This window comes from Pocillopora damicornis, chromosome 2, assembly GCF_964200805.1.
Source record: "Pocillopora damicornis chromosome 2, jaPocDami1.2, whole genome shotgun sequence".
Taxonomy (NCBI): Eukaryota; Metazoa; Cnidaria; class Anthozoa; order Scleractinia; family Pocilloporidae; genus Pocillopora; species Pocillopora damicornis.
Window position 1 is genome coordinate 12476831 of NC_142671.1, and position 16747 is coordinate 12493577.

A 16747-nucleotide genomic window follows, 5' to 3' on the forward strand; every position below is an offset into this window, starting at 1 on the left:
TACGCTCCTTTATGCTTTTTGATTAAACTATTTGCCATTTGCTTTCGTCTCAAGGACGTTTTTTCCTCTCGTAATAATTCATTCTTCTCACTGAGGTCACCTAAAGCAGGTTAGAGCACTTTGACTCTAAGATTCGCGAATATTTTTTCAAAATCGGGATCATCACTTTTTTAGGCGATACGTTAATTTCATGGAAATAGGATCGTAGAGGTAGAGGTGCGACTTAGAAGTTGTTCGCAACATAATGGAGCTTTATGACTCGAGACAGCTTAATCCAGTTTATCCAGTTGGTAGGGAGCATATAAATGTGCAATAATTTCCCCAAATAATAAAAATTGTACTGTTTATTGTTATTTGAAAACAAAGTAAGGGAAGTCCATGCATGGCGTCAGCTTAAAGGCTGGAGTTCCGAATTCCGATTCATAAGTACGATTACACAAACATTGAAAAATTGAATATTGGATGGTAAATAACTTTTGTATGCCTTGCAAAATATCTTATTTTAAATGTGTGAGCATTTAAGACTCAATTGAACTCTTGTAGAGACATAAACCTTTCGGATTGTTTCTTCAAAGGTTTTCCTACTTTGATCAAAACGAATTTTCGGCTGATTTCGTTTCGTTTCCCCTTTCTCATAAACAATAGCTCGTAACAAAAAACTGAATTTATTGGACTACGACTGAACACTAAAACTCCAAAATTAGGTCAAGGGAAAACGGATATAATGCCATGGTGGATGAACTCTTGTAATCAAATTCAATTCCTATAAACAAGCAACTGCAGTAACGAGACAAATACAAAGACTGTTTTCAGACCGCTACGTTTATTATTTACTATGTGAGATTATGTATCCACATAATTCTTATTACAAGTACTTCAATCCGGATCAACATATGGTGATCGCCATTGAACTAAATTAATTCTCTATGGCATGAATATAATAAGCAAGGATATATCTAGGTATATGAGCAAGTAGATAAATCAATTGTGACCAAGGCAATCTTTTGGAAGTCTTTTTAAACCATATCAGGTTATTTCTCCAATTTCACTTCAACGCTGAATCCATTCTTGAGATTTTTAAATGCAATTATCTTTCCTTTTCCTGGGGGAGGGGAGGAAGCCAGACGCTTTACTTCAACCCTCGGTTGATAATCGGCAGGAGATCCATGAACGATAACCGCTGAATCAGGGAGGGTTGTTTTCACATCCACCGATAAGGTGACCTCAATTTCCACTTCACCACTTTCTAGTTCATAGAGTTCCTCCTTATTGACGTCGCCTGACGTTTTCAGCTCCCCGTCGACATTGAAATTCAAGTCAGGGTAGCTGATGCTTAAAAAGACGAATCGGGAATTCTGCTCGACCATGATGCGACATTGCTTGGTCGCTTTTGTGATTAAACCACCCTTAGGGAGTTTTGACGTGGCATCAAAGATTACGTAGCCGTACAGTGGTGTTATGATGACATTGCGTTGCGGTGATATACCAAATTGTACTACGTGTGCCTTATCGTCTTGTTGCAGAACCGAGTACAGCACCGGATTTGAATTCTTGTGTAGGCGATCCCAGGTAGCGGTGGCAGTGCTTCTGTAAGAGTCTGTTTTCACAAATACAGCGTACTCGTACTTGGCATTCGTGGAACTGTGCTCTAGCCAGGCTGTAGCGTAAATACCGCTGGAGTCGACAGCAGCTGCGGTCTTAGAATTTTGATTCTGGATATGTACTTTGAGATCAGATGCACTTGATCCTGGAATGTAATAACTGTTGCCTTTGGTGTCGACTAAAGTAGTATAGCCTCTTTTTGGGTCTGCAGAAAGAGGGTTTCCAGCTTTACATATATCTGAGCTACCTTTGGTCTTGTCGTTTATTTTAATGGAAAATTCAGATGCACCTCTCACCAGTTTGTCTTGAAAAAGTGTAGTTTGTGCCTTAGTTGTTCCACCGTTATCTATTTTAATATTACTTCCAAGGCAGACTAAAACATTTTGGAAAAAGAAGACAGATTTCTTAAAGTGCAGCTTAACTTTACGATACGGATGATCTTCTTCAAAAAATTGATATTCTGGTTGATGAAAGTCCATTCCAAATACTCCGCTGGATAGAGGCTCTGGCCCTTTATAGGTAACTCCGCCAGCATAGGAAAGTGGACTAAAATTTCGTGCCTTTTTGAGCCTTATTTGCGATAACGTCAAAGTCATCGTTGTTGCTCCAGGAACCTTTGTCCAGTCCCATCCGTTATCTATATCGTGAGCTTTTAGCGCCTCTTCACTATTTGCTATCAACATTGAACCATGGCTTTGATAGGTACCAAAGGCATTTTCTGGTGTTTTCTTCTTTGTGGAGCCCTCAAAGTCCCAGACAAACCTGTTGAAACCTTTGACTGTAACGGCCCAGTCCTTACGACGATGTATTGAGAGAGCAGCAAAGTTCTTGGACCAGTGACCTTCAGGAGAGTGCTCATAGGTTGTGGCTTCAGATTTGAGCTGCAATGGAAAAAATACCTGTCAATAGCCTTATTTGAGAGATCTTTTGAATTAACGATGCAACATGAAAAGGTGGCAGATTCATCTTTCGCAAGTGCGGGACTTTAAAGAATAGGGCGGGAATTTAACTCGTAACTTTCACTATATAATTAAAACGATATGTATTCTCGCTTAATGCAAATAGATATCCTGGCCTCTTTTAAACTCTTTTCAAGAGTACAGTTTGATATATGTTGGCCCTTATTAGCCCTAAATTATATACAATGAATATAACGTCCAATCAAATTGCCCATGAATTAACCGTAAACTTTATTCCAATGGATCGACAGTTATAATGATGTTTCACAAATTAAGTCTCTGTGATTGATCATATATTAGCAGCACATAAACCATTGAGACTAAGCAGTTGAAAATCTCGAATCAAATCATCCAGTTGTTAATCATTATTTTTCTTCGATTTCCTACAGTTTTGCCATATTCGTTCTCCAAAATTGTTTTTCTGCCTACATTTTTCTTTATTTTTTTCAATAGTCTACAAATACACCAAAGTTAGCCAAATGAATGGATGAACATCTTTTATCTAAAAACCATCCTATTTTTTAACCACGCTTTTTTGTGCGAGTATTTGTATCAGAAAATCATGCTGTTCACTTTGGCCAACCAACATGATTAACTTACGGCATTCATTATTTTCAGGCATCCAAGACTGTTCATGTACGATTTACCCTTGTAAACCTTCCCATCTTCCATATACTTTTTCACATTTTTGTCCGATGTTTCATACAAACGTAGAAACATGCCTGCGTCTTTGGTGTTTGGAATAGCTATCCCTTTCGGTGGAGTCGATGCCAATGACTGGGATGAATAGGAGACACTGATGTACGCGTATGCCGGGAGGATATTTATTAGGACCTCCTTTGAAAAGTCTGGGAAACGTCCTCCAACACTGCTCGGGGTAGAGTACTTCACGGATATAAGCCTCATTGTTTTGAGAGCCTCAAGTAAATTTCGTTTAGATGCATCTGATAAAGCAAAGTTTGTTCCTTCTAACAGATATTGCACTTGTGCTGCTGTGTGCAAAGCATGTGGAGCGTAGGCAGATGCATAGAACGCTTTGTGATGAAAACCGGTATAATCAGGTTTGATGACTCCTCCGAATGCTTTGTTGATACTCAGGGCATTATCCATCCACTTTTTCAAAGCATCCATATCCCTCTGCCTTTCCTTTTTTTCCATATCTGTGGTAGCAGGCATCGCCAAGACAATCATCAGTCGAAATAGCAATATTGTGATCATTCTGTCGGCCGTCGTTCCTTTGAACTCGAATTTTGATTGATAAACTTCTCCAAAATCATTGTACCATTTGGCAGTGTTTATCATATTCACCAATCTGGTTTTATTTCTTGGGTCCTGGTGTAAAGAGTTCTTTAGAAGAAAAAGAGTGTGCATGTATCCAGCACCATCTCGATTCATTTCGTGATCAAGGGAGCCTATTCCACTTCCATCTGCCCATCCTTGATCTTCAATATAGTCAAGTAGATTGAGGATTCTCTGGAGGCGTGCTTTGTTAATAAACTGCAGTGCTTTACGGACGTTGTTTTTGGTACATGCTAAAGTGCTGAGATAGTTTCGGAACTCATCCTGTCTCTTTGTCCATTTTCCGCAAATCTTTTGGACGGATCGTTGCATCATGGCAGCATCTCCAGAACACAGTTTGGACTTTTCTTTATTTACTATCTTAGTTATCTCGTTGGGACGGGACTTAAGGTAATACTCGAGAGCTAGAGGCAACATAATACGCATAATAGGAAAGCTGAACTTTCTGGTTGGATCAGTTGCTGAATATGTCCTTGTCCCCATTTTACAGTTACGACAAAATAATGGAGGAGCGGTAATCACGATTTTCTTGGAGCCAGGAGTACTTGAATCGGGCTTATTCCTAACTGTTAGTCTATCGTATTCTTTATGGGCATCATCGAAGCTCTCCTGAAGAGTATTCCAACGTTTCTTCATCTCTCCCATGAAATCATAAGTGGTTTGTGTCTCATCAGCATACCAGTTATGTAAGCGACTTTCAATGTGAGCAAGGTGAGTAGTCTTTGAAGAATCGACAGAGGTCGGAAGAGCAGAGGGTGTCTGCTGACTCCAGCGATAAGTCTGCTGCCAAAAGTTACTGGAATCGTACTTTGAGCCAAATCTCGTGATAGTTGTAACAATCTTATCGCGAGATTGTTTGGACATTTTTGCCACAAAGCCAAGTAAATCTATGTAAATGGTATCTTCATGGTTTACAACAAAGTCCATCCTTGTGATCGATGAGGAACCTGTGAGGCTGTCTCTAGTTTGTTTGCATTCATCGAATGACATCCATATTCCTCTCCAGCCTGAAAATCCCAGGTTTATTTCAAAAGATCCTACCCGCGTAACCATTTTCTTCTTTTTTTTTTCTGCCAGCCTTACTTCCATCTTGCTTCCACTAGAAGGAGTATCCTTGTAGATCCACATTTTAACACCTCCTCCTCTTAGTTTCTTTCCCTTGATGTGAGCCGATTTTGGAAGCTTGTACCTTAACTTAGATTCTCCGTTAGCACTCGATTCCCATTTAAGTGATGTTGTCCCGTGTTTGGCCACTGATGTCGAGAAAGAAATCTTTCCTTGTGTTTTCGGCACTGTAACGAGGCAGCTTTGCTCAACTGTGTCTTCGAAATCTAGTATCTTGTCAGGACGCTTTCCTGTCAATTTTGTTAAAGAATAAATGGGAATCATTGTAAGAATAAAATGGGTAGATGAAAATAATTCACCTAGCGCATTATTCGATTCTTACATTAAATTTGATTTACGCTTCAATTTAACTGCCATTCGAATAATTGCATGAATCCCTTTAATTTAATGTGCTCAAAACCTTTTTAGTACTTATTCTGTAAACTACAGAAGGTTCCGCTTGTCGAACAAAAGAGTCTAGACCATGTGATTGTGTGAATTAAAGAAAATTACTGACCGCACTGTTTACTCCAAGAACGTGGATATTTGGCGTATGAAGTAGTATCCATGCTAAAAAAAACTTATTATCTTCGGCTTAAGAAACATACCAGCCGCCTGATCTATCAGCAACAAAGCTAGACCAGTCAGAATGAGAAATGAAAATCCTGAAGTTCTTCTCTTCACAGACATTTTTCCTTAAACAAAAGTATACAAGAGAAATATCTTAACTTGATATTAATCAATGAACAAAAATAAACCGTAACAATTTCGTAATTCGTTTTGCAGAAATATATACCCTGATATATAATCATTTCAGAGAGTGCATAAAACAAACCTTCACAGTGCGCATATGTTGGTCGGTTGACTTAATTAATGAATTAAATCAGTTTGTTCTATATAATCATAATATAATATAATCTGATATAATCATTTCAGAGAGTGCATAAAACAAACCTTCACAGTGCGCATATGTTGGTCGGTTGACTTAATTAATGAATTAAATCAGTTTGTTCTATATGTTTTATAAATTAGGTTTTTCTGACCTCTATCAATGGGAATCTACGCCTATGTTCTTCTCCTTGATATCCGAGGGATGTCTAATTACTCGAATGAAATAAAATTAACATAAAAATAACTCAGCTTAATGCGATGTTTAATCCCTAAAATATGTTAAAGAAAGTATTCTAGCCACACATATTTTTTAGTTTGTATGGAAAAACGGAGAATGACAGACTTGGAAAAATGCCGTAAGCGAACTTTAAAAGTAATCTTGTATATACGCTACTAGTAGACCTTATTTTCTTTTAATCGCATTCATTTGTGCCTCTACGAATTCACCTTTCATGGGTTATGAGGAAATATGGGGTATACAGATTTCAGTGTTGAAGCTTTTATTTCTTGGTCTTGTCTCAAGCGTGGGAAAATTAAAAGAAGCTGTGGAAGAATCAATTTCTTTCAAACGATTCTCACATCTTTAGGGTACAAATTAAATTTGTAATATCATCAACTCTTTGAGTTCTAGATAATGATATTTACTTTGGGAAGTATTCGCCTGTCAAATTTTGAGAGGTTACCGGCAAAAGAAATTGTTGTTATCTGTGGACTTTTCTTGTAGGTCTACAGTTTACAACTCTTCTGTTTATAGCTGATGCTTGTGATGCTATGGGGCTTTGATTTGTAGTACGAAATTGTAAATAAGGGTATGAAACTATGAAACTGATGAATGCCAAGCTTTTTTTCTTCTGGAAGGTAATTTTTCTCAGTTATTTACTTTTACACAAGGCAGTCACCTGCCCAACTTTCATTGAAGCTTAGACATCAATAATATCTTAATATAAGGTGTGCCATTTCTTGGACACGGAAGTGTTAATAGAATAAATATGTTACCTTACTTTGAATTCTAGGAAATCTTTGATGTTATCCTCGCCTCTGAAAATATTTTACACCAACTCCAAACTCTTTGTGCTTGCGGATCACTTTGTGAGCGCTTGGCGGTCTTTACTGGCACCTTTTCTCAAGGGGGAACCTCCATTAGTACAGGTGGGATTTTTCCTGTCAAATTTTGAGAGATCACCGGCGGAAACATTGTCATTACTCATTGACTTTTCTCGTATGTCTTCTCAGTTTGTGTTACGTTGTGGCTACCATTTGCCATTTGTTAGAAAAGACATGTACTTGATGGATGCGAAATTATTTTTTCTTCGTGGAATTAAGGGATCTATTCCATCAAGCATATTAAGTTTTTTTTTTAATAAATAGCAAAATTACTATTTTTAAATCATTATTATTTAAGCAGAGTAATAATAATGACGAAAAAAAACAGAGACCGTCATTTCATACAAGGATTCATTGAATTGATCCCATCACTCATTTGTCATTATAAAAATATAGCTTTTCAAAATGTGGATGACTAAGGCAATCGTCGTATCTGACTTGGAGGAAATTTTTTTGTTATCAAACCAATTCGATTACATAAAAACTGGTGTGCAGTAAATTTGACCCACGTACCTTTGCTTAAAGTATTGAATTTTCCGTGAGGTATTGTTTCAGTTCTCTGTAGGGGTAGAAATATAATTCAAATTAAGAGGATGTAAAAATTTCAAAAGCTGATTTGCGTATGAAAATTGTTTATAAAGAGATTAGGTGATGACCAACTTACCGAACTTAACCAAGATAGCCGATTGATTATTCAGTTAAAAAATGAACATCCTACCTTTGTTGGTATAAAGGAAACCTTTTAGTAATGTATCCTTTTTGGTATCCAAAGATAAGACGTTCTATTTAAATAAAACTATTTGAAAATGTTTTTGCAATCCAGTCATGGAAATCGTGACGTTCTCTGATTAGCTGAGTACCAACTTATAACGTAATCTGTTTTCATTGACAAAGCAGTTCAAGATCACACAAGATTTATTGTCCATTTCTGTTTGTAAAACGGCAATGGGGAAATAATAAACGAGAATTTGGTTTGATATGGAGGAAATTTTTATTTTCCGAAAAAACGGACAAATCTCACTAATTTTTTGTGCAAAAGTTGAAATGAGGCTAGCTTGAATTTTTTAAATAAATTCAACGAACTTTTATTTTGAAGATTGACTTTGGAATGGTTTATTGACGGAAAATGTTTTACGTTAGAGTTGGTCAGTTGGCGAGTTATCACTGTGAACTGTATTTGAGATAAGACACACTTTCACTAAAAGACTAACTTTATAAGGCAAGAAATGCCTTAGTCAAAATTGACAGTATGCTTCTCATTGTCAAGAAAAGAACTTAGTTAAGAGATTTATATTTTTTCAGCTTAAAATATATGGCTTATTGACAAGCGAGAGTTTAACACGGCTGGATATTTATTAGCAAACACTGGATATTTATTTATTAAGAGAGATTTGTTTATTTCGAGAGCTGGGAAAGAAAGTCAACTGTAGCACAGCAAATCCACCAGAGTCGTTTGCGTTTTCTTTGTTTTGACTTTCCTATACCGCTTTTTGCGTCTCCATCACCGGAATTGTTCAAGCATTTCTAAAATAACTTTTTAAGTCCGCTCCACGCATTACCTTTTTTTGCAGGGGTCCATTCTATATCTACACAATATCATGAGAACAAGTGATGGGAATAAAGAAAAATTATAGGATTACTAATTGATCCGATACCAAATTCTATTTGCCATTTGCTTTCGTCTTAAGGACGTTTTTTCCTCTCGCAATAATTCATTCTTCTCACTGAGGTCACCTAAAGCAGGTTAGAGCACCTTGACTCTAAGATTCGCGAATATTTTTTCAAAATCGGGATCATCACTTTCTTAGGCGATACGTTAATTTCATGGAAATAGGATCGCAGAGGTAGAGGTGCGACTTAGAAGTTGTTCGCAACATAATAGAGCTTTATGACTTGAGACAGCTTAATCCAGTTTATCCAGTTGGTAGAGAGCATATAAATGTGCAATAATTTCCCCAAATAATAAAAATTGTACTGTTTATTGTTATTTGAAAACAAAGTAAGGGAAGTCCATGCATGGCGTCAGCTTAAAGGCTGGAGTTCCGAATTCCGATTCATCAGTACGATTACACAAACATTTAAAAATTGAATATTGGATGGTAAATAACCTTTGTATGCCTTGCAAAATATCTTATTTTAAATGTGTGAGCATTTAAGACTCAATTGAACTCTTGTAGAGACATAAACCTTTCGGATTGTTTCTTCAAAGGTTTTCCTACTTTGATCAAAACGAATTTTCGGCTGATTTCGTTTCGTTTCCCCTTTCTCATAAACAATAGCTCGTAACAAAAAACTGAATTTATTGGACTACGACTGAACACTAAAACTCCAAAATTAGGTCAAGGGAAAACGGATATAATGCCATGGTGGATGAACTCTTGTAATCAAATTCAATTCCTATAAACAAGCAACTGCAGTAACGAGACAAATACAAAGACTGTTTTCAGACCGCTACGTTTATTATTTATCATGTGAGATTATGTATCCACATAATTCTTATTACAAGTACTTCAATCCGGATCAACATATGGTGATCGCCATTGAACTAAATTAATTCTCTATGGCATGAATATAATAAGCAAGGATATATCTAAGTATATGAGCAAGTAGATAAATCAATTGTGACCAAGGCAATCTTTTGGAAGTCTTTTTAGACCATATCAGGTTATTTCTCCAATTTCACTTCAACGCTGAATCCATTCTTGAGATTTTTAAATGCAATTATCTTTCCTTTTCCTGGGGGAGGGGAGGAAGCCAGACGCTTTACTTCAACCCTCGGTTGATAATCGGCAGGAGATCCATGTACGATAACCGCTGAATCAGGGAGGGTTGTTTTCACATCCACTGATAAGGTGACCTCAATTTCCACTTCACGACTTTCTAGCTCATAGAGTTCCTCCTTGTTGACGTCGCCTGAGGTTTTCAGCTCCCCGTCGACATTGAAATTCAAGTCAGGGTAGCTGATGCTTAAAAAGACGAATCGGGAATTCTGCTCGACCATGATGCGACATTGCTTGGTCGCTTTTGTGATTAAACCACCCTTAGGGAGTTTTGACGTGGCATCAAAGATTACATAGCCGTACAATGGTGTTATGATGGCATTACGCTGTGGTGATATACCAAATTTTACTACGTGTGCCTTATCGTCTTGTTGTAGAACCGAGTACAGCACCCGATTTGAATTCGTATGTAGGCGATCCCAGTTAGCAGTGGCAGTGCTTCTGTAAGAGTCTGTTTTTACAAATACAGCGTACTCGTACTTGGCATTCGTGGAACTGTGCTCTAGCCAGGCTGTAGCGTAGATACCGCTGGAGTCGACAACAGCTGCGGTCTTAGAATTTTGATTTTGGATATGTACTTTGAGATCAGATGCACTTGATCCTGGAATGTAATAACTGTTGCCTTTGGTGTCGACTAAAGTAGTATAGCCTCTTTTTGGGTCTGCAGAAAGAGGGTTTCCAGCTTTACCTATATCTGAGCTACCTTTGGTCTTGTCGTTTATTTTAATGGAAAATTCAGATGCACCTCTCACCAGTTTGTCTTGAAAAAGTGTAGTTTGTGCCTTAGTTGTTCCACCGTTATCTATTTTAATATTACTTCCAAGGCAGACTAAAACATTTTGGAAAAAGAAGACAGATTTCTTAAAGTGAAGCTTAACTTTACGATACGGATGATCCTCGTCAAAAAATTGATATTCTGGTTGATGAAAGTCCATTCCAAATACTCCGCTGGATAGAGGCTCTGGCCCTTTATAGGTAACTCCGCCAGCATAGGAAAGTGGACTAAAATTTCGTGCCTTTTTGAGCCTTATTTGCGATAACGTCAAAGTCATCGTCGTTGCTCCAGGAACTTTTGTCCAGTCCCATCCGTTATCTATATCGTGAGCTTTTAGCGCCTCTTCACTATTTGCTATCAACATTGAACCATGGCTTTGATAGGTACCAAAGGCATTTTCTGGTGTTTTCTTCTTTGTGGAGCCCTCAAAGTCCCAGACAAACCTGTTGAAACCTTTGACTGTAACGGCCCAGTCCTTACGACGATGTACTGAGAGAGCAGCAAAGTTCTTGGACCAGTGACCTTCAGGAGAGTGCTCATAGGTTGTGGCTTTAGATTTGAGCTGTAATGGAAAAATATCTGTTCATTTGAGAGATCTTTTGAATTAACGATGCAACATGAAAAGGTGACAGATTCATCTTTCGCAAGTAGGACTTTAAAGAATACGGCGGTAAGTTAACTCGTAACTTTCACTATATAATTAAAACGATATGTATTCTCGCTTAATGCGAATAGATATCCTGGCCTTCTTTATACTCTTTTCAAGAGTACAGTTTGATATATGTTAGCCCTTATTAGCCCTAAATTATATTCCAATGGATCGACAGTAATAATGATGTTTCACAAATTAAGTCTGTGTGATTAATCATATATTAGCAGCGTATAAACCATTGAGACTAAGCAATTGAAAATCTCGAATCAAATCATCCAGTTGTAAATCAATATTTTCTTCGATTTCCTACAGTTTTGCGATATTCGTTCTCCAAAATTTTTTTTCTGCCTACATTTTTCTTTATTGTTGTCAATAGTCTACTAATACACCAAAGTTAGACAAAAGAATGGATGAACATCTTTTATCTAGAAACCATCCTATTTTTTAACCACGCTTTTTTGTGTGAGTATTTGTATCAGATAATCATGCTGTTCACTTTGGCCAACCAACATGATTAACTTACCGCATTCATTATTTTCAGGCATCCAAGACTGTTCATGTACGATTTACCCTTGTAAACCTTCCCATCTTCCATATACTTTTTCACATTTTTGTCCGATGTTTCATACAAACGTAGAAACATGCCTGCGTCTTTGGTGTTTGGAATAGTTATCCCTTTCGGTGGAGTCGATGCCAATGACTGGGATGAATAGGAGACACTGATGTACGCGTATGCCGGGAGGATATTTATTAGAGCCTCCTTTGAAAAGTCTGGGAAACGTCCTCCAACACTGCTTGGGGTAGAGTACTTCACGGATATAAGCCTCATTGTTTTGAGAGCCTCAAGTAAATTTCGTTTAGATGCATCTGATAAAGCAAAGTTTGTTCCTTCTAACAGATATTGCACTTGTGCTGCTGTGTGCAAAGCATGTGGAACGTAGGCAGATGCATAGAACGCTTTGTGATGAAAACCGGTATAATCAGGTTTGATGACCCCTCCAAATGCTTTGTTGATACTCAGGGCATTATCCATCCACTTTTTCAAAGCATCCATATCCCTCTGCCTTTCCTTTTTTTCCATATCTGTGGTAGCAGGCATCGCCAAGACAATCATCAGTCGAAATAGCAATATTGTGATCATTCTGTCGGCCGTCGTTCCTTTGAACTCGAATTTTGATTGATAAACTTCTCCAAAATCATTGTACCATTTGGCAGTGTTTATCATATTCACCAATCTGGTTTTATTTCTTGGGTCCTGGTGTAAAGAGTTCTTTAGAAGAAAAAGAGTGTGCATGTATCCAGCACCATCTCGATTCATTTCGTGATCCAGAGAGCCTATTCCACTTCCATCTGCCCATCCCTGATCTTCAATATAATCAAGTAGATTGAGGATTCTCTGAAGGCGTGCTTTGTTGATAAACTGCAGTGCTTTACGGACGTTGTTTTCGGTACAAGTTAAAGTGCTGAGATAGTTTCGGAACTCATCCTGTATCTTTGTCCATTTTCCGCAAATCTTTTGGACGGATCGTTGCATCTTGGCAGCATCTCCAGAACACAGTTTGGACGTCTCTTTATTTACTGTCTTAGTTATCTCGTTGGGACGGGACTTAAGGTAATACTCGAGAGCTAGAGGCAACATAATACGCATAATAGGAAAGCTGAACTTTCTGGTTGGATCAGTTGCTGAATATGTCCTTGTCCCCATTTTACAGTTACGACAAAATAATGGAGGAGCGGTGATCACGATTTTCTTGGAGCCAGGAGTACTTGAATCGGGCTCACTTGTAAATGTTAGTCTATCGTATTCTTTATGGGCATCATCGAAGCTCTCCTGAAGAGTATTCCAACGTTTCTTCATCTCTCCCATGAAATCATAAGTGGTTTGTGTCTCATCAGCATACCAGTTATGTAAGCGACTTTCAATGTGAGCAAGGTGAGTAGTCTTTGAAGAATCAACAGAGGTCGGAAGAGCAGAGGGTGTCTGCTGACTCCAGCGATAAGTCTGCTGCCAAAAGTTACTGGAATCGTACTTTGAGCCAAATCTCGTGATAGTTGTAACAATCTTATCGCGAGATTGTTTGGACATTTTTGCCACAAAGCCAAGTAAATCTATGTAAATGGTATCTTCATGGTTTAAAACAAAGTCCATCCTTGTGATCGATGAGGAACCTGTGAGGCTGTCTCTAGTTTGTTTGCATTCATCGAATGACATCCATATTCCTCTCCAGCCTGAAAATCCCAGGTTTATTTCAAAAGATCCTACCCGCGTAACCATTTTCTTCTTTTTTTTTTCTGCCAGCCTTACTTCCATCTTACTTCCACTAGAAGGAGTATCCTTGTAGATCCACATTTTAACACCTCCTCCTCTGAGTTTCTTTCCCTTGATGTGAGCCGATTTTGGAAGCTTGTACCTTAACTTAGATTCTCCGTTAGCACTCGATTCCCATTTAAGTGATGTTGTCCCGTGTTTGGCCACTGATGTCGAGAAAGAAATCTTTCCTTGTGTTTTCGGCACTGTAACGAGGCAGCTTTGCTCAACTGTGTCTTCGAAATCTAGTATCTTGTCAGGACGCTTTCCTGTCAATTGTGTTAAAGAATAAATGGGAATCATTGTATGAATAAAATGGGTAGATGAAAATAATTCACCTAGCGCATCATTCGATTCTTACAATAAATTTGATTTACGCTTCAATTTAACTGCCACACGAATAATTGCATGAATCCCTTTAATTTAATGTGCTCAAAACCTTCTTAGTACTTATTCTGTAAACTACAGAAGGTTCTGCTTGTCGAACAAAACAGTCTAGACTGTGTGATTGTGTGAATTAAAGAAAATTACTGACCGCACTGTTTACTCCAAGAACGTGGATATTTGGCGTTTGAAGTAGTATCCATGCTAAAAAAAACTTATTATCCTCGGCTTAAGAAACATACCAGCCGCCTGATCTATCAGCAACAAAGCTACACCAGTCAGAATGAGAAATGAAAATCCTGAAGTTCTTCTCTTCACAGACATTTTTCCTTAAACAAAAGTATACAAGAGAAATATCTTAACTTGATTTTAATCATTGAACAAAGATAAACCGTAACAATTTCGTAATTCGTTTTGCAGAAATATATACCCTGATATATAATCATTTCAGAGAGTGCGTAAAACAAACCTTCACAGTGCGCATATGTTGGTCGGTTGACTTAATTAATGAATTAAATCAGTTTGTTCTATATGTTTTATAAATTAGGTTTTTCTGACCTCTATCAATGGGAATCTACGCCTATGTTCTTCTCCTTGATATCCGAGGGATGTCTAATTACTCGAATGAAATAAAATAAAAATAAAAATATGATAAATAACTCAGCTTAATGCGATGTTTAATCCCTAAAATATGTTAAAGAAAGTATTCTAGCCACACATATTTTTTTAGTTTGTATGGAAAAACGGAGAATGACAGACTTGGAAAAATGCCGTAAGCGAACTTTAAAAGTAATCTTGTATATACGCTACTAGTAGACCTTATTTTCTTTTAATAGCATTCATTTGTGCCTCTACGAATTCACCTTTCGTGGGTTATGAGGAAATATGGGGTAAAAATTTCCGTGTTTAAGCTTTCATTTCTTAGTCTTGTCTCAAATGTGGGGAAATTAGGGGAAACTGAGGAAGAATCGATTTCCTTTAAACGATTCCCACATCTTTAGGGTACAAATTAAATTTGAAATATCATCAACTCTTTGAGTTCTAGATAATGATATTTAATTTGGGAAGTATTTGCCTGTCAAATTTTGAGAGGTTACCGGCAAAAGAAATTGTTGTTATCCGTGGACTTTTCTTGTAGGTCTACACTTTACAACTCTTCTGTTTATAACTAATGCTTGTGATGCTATGGGTCTTTGATTTGTAGTAAGACATTGTAAAAAAGGTATGAAACTATGAAACTGATGAATGCCAAGCTGTTGTTCTTCTGGAAGGTTAAGGTACTGAGGCTACCACATTGTGCGTATTGATGGTTTTTTTTTATTTTTTTTACCAAGAGTAAAATAAGTAAATATAAAGAGACAGTGCTTTTTATAGAGAATTTTGTTCATTTTCATACTGAACTATCATTATAAGAATAGCTATCAGCAAAAGCAGATGCCGTGTAATCGTAAAGAAAGGAAAGCAACGAAACACCGAGACAACGGAAGGTAAAAGTTTTTCTCAGTGCACTGGACAAGTAAATTTGCTCTTAGTGAACGTTGATGTTGCTGATGGAGGGGGGGCATTGGGGCCCACTAGAAACCGCAAAACCGTAGAAAAAATTATCCAAAACAGAAAAACCGAAAAAAAATTGGATCAAAACCGAAAAACTGCATGCAAACTGTTGAATCAATAAGTCACGTGCACGTATGGCCTGTAACTTGGTCACCAACTTCGAGGTGGCGTTGATAAAGAAACTCTGGTAATGTAGCTTTACCCTACGTGTAGCCGTAACCTCCCCTCTCCCCCACCTTAGGGGAGGGGGAGGGTACGGCTACACGTAGGCTACCTAGGGATCCCTGCGATATTTAAATTGTTTGTCACGCATTCCTCTTGATAACATTTGCGTTTAGCGGCTATTCGAAGTCAGTGAAGGCGCGTAATTGCCGCTCAGATCGAAGAGAAACCGGAACCCAAATAGGTCAAATAGGAAAAACCGAAAACCGCATCGGATATCAAATCCGAAATCCCGTTAGTATTTTTCGCGATAACCGAAAACCAAATGCTAAGAAACGGAAAATCTGCAAACCACAATGAACACCAAAACCGAAAAACCTAAGTTGTTGGCATAAAAACCGAAAACCGGTCTAAAAAATAGCCAAAACCGCAAAACCGAAAATCCCAATGCCCCCCTCCGGACCACTTCAGTTTAAGATTAAAAACTTTCACCGGATTAATTTTGTTTTATTGGTTCAGCTTCTTCCGAACCTTTTAATTTGATATTTCTCCTTTTCTCACTTTTTTTTTCATATAGATGTTAAATTAAATGATCTTTTCAAAAAAAAACGAGAATTTGTCTTCATCAAGACGGTGCTGATTTTCCTAATTAAAAAGGATCAAATTAAGCGATATGTGATATCCGACTTCTGAAGGAATTTAAGTCGGTAAATAGGCTCACTGAATAAGCCTACAGACGCACCTTTACATGAAGTTTTTGAGTTATTTTCCCTTTCGTATAATTCAGGAGCAGTGATCTTGTTCAAACTGAATTAAAGCAAAATTTGAAAGTCTAATATGTGTATCAAAATTAGGTAAAAAGGATTAGGGAAGTAACTAAAACCGAAGTTAATCATTGATATCTATTAACTGTTCAACTGACAAATTAACTACATACCTCTGGTGGCATGAAGGAAACCATCTGGTGACTGTGTCCTTTTTGGTCTCCACAGAAGCTGGGGTTCATTTATAGAAAGATTTTTGGAAAAATGTTTTTGCTATCCAGTAATGGGAAATCTTGAGCGTCTCTGATTGGCCTATCAACAATTGATTAAAAAATCTGCTTTCACTTTCCAAAATGCTAGAGGACAATGGAATCATGGAGCATGACAGCAGTTCAAGCTGTCAAAAATG

At 37.6% G+C, this 16747-nt stretch overlaps 2 protein-coding genes across 4 annotated transcripts; both read right to left on the bottom strand.

Moving 5' to 3' along the window:
- Positions 1-804: 804 nt before the first annotated feature.
- LOC149049942 (uncharacterized) lies at positions 805-7731 on the bottom strand. 3 transcript variants are annotated; one of them, XM_089196260.1, is made up of 7 exons: positions 7678-7731; positions 7473-7518; positions 6857-7016; positions 6008-6061; positions 5573-5659; positions 3162-5215; positions 805-2483 (listed from the first exon to the last, which is right to left on the bottom strand). In XM_089196260.1, exons 5-7 carry the CDS (start codon positions 5652-5654, stop codon positions 1032-1034), a joined length of 3588 nt encoding a protein of 1195 aa, XP_089052386.1. In that variant the 5' UTR covers positions 5655-5659; positions 6008-6061; positions 6857-7016; positions 7473-7518; positions 7678-7731; the 3' UTR covers positions 805-1031. The 3 variants fall into 3 exon arrangements, with proteins under 3 accessions (XP_089052386.1, XP_089052385.1, XP_089052387.1); XM_089196259.1 differs by having other exon boundaries at positions 7624-7704; XM_089196261.1 differs by lacking the exons at positions 6008-6061; positions 6857-7016; positions 7473-7518; positions 7678-7731 and having other exon boundaries at positions 5573-5758.
- A 1666-nt stretch (positions 7732-9397) lies between these two features.
- Positions 9398-16369, bottom strand: LOC113677633 (uncharacterized). Its single transcript, XM_089196592.1, has 4 exons — positions 16317-16369; positions 14101-14187; positions 11690-13743; positions 9398-11076 (listed from the first exon to the last, which is right to left on the bottom strand). Exons 2-4 carry the CDS (start codon positions 14180-14182, stop codon positions 9625-9627), a joined length of 3588 nt encoding a protein of 1195 aa, XP_089052718.1. The 5' UTR covers positions 14183-14187; positions 16317-16369; the 3' UTR covers positions 9398-9624.
- Between the last annotated feature and the right edge of the window lie 378 nt (positions 16370-16747).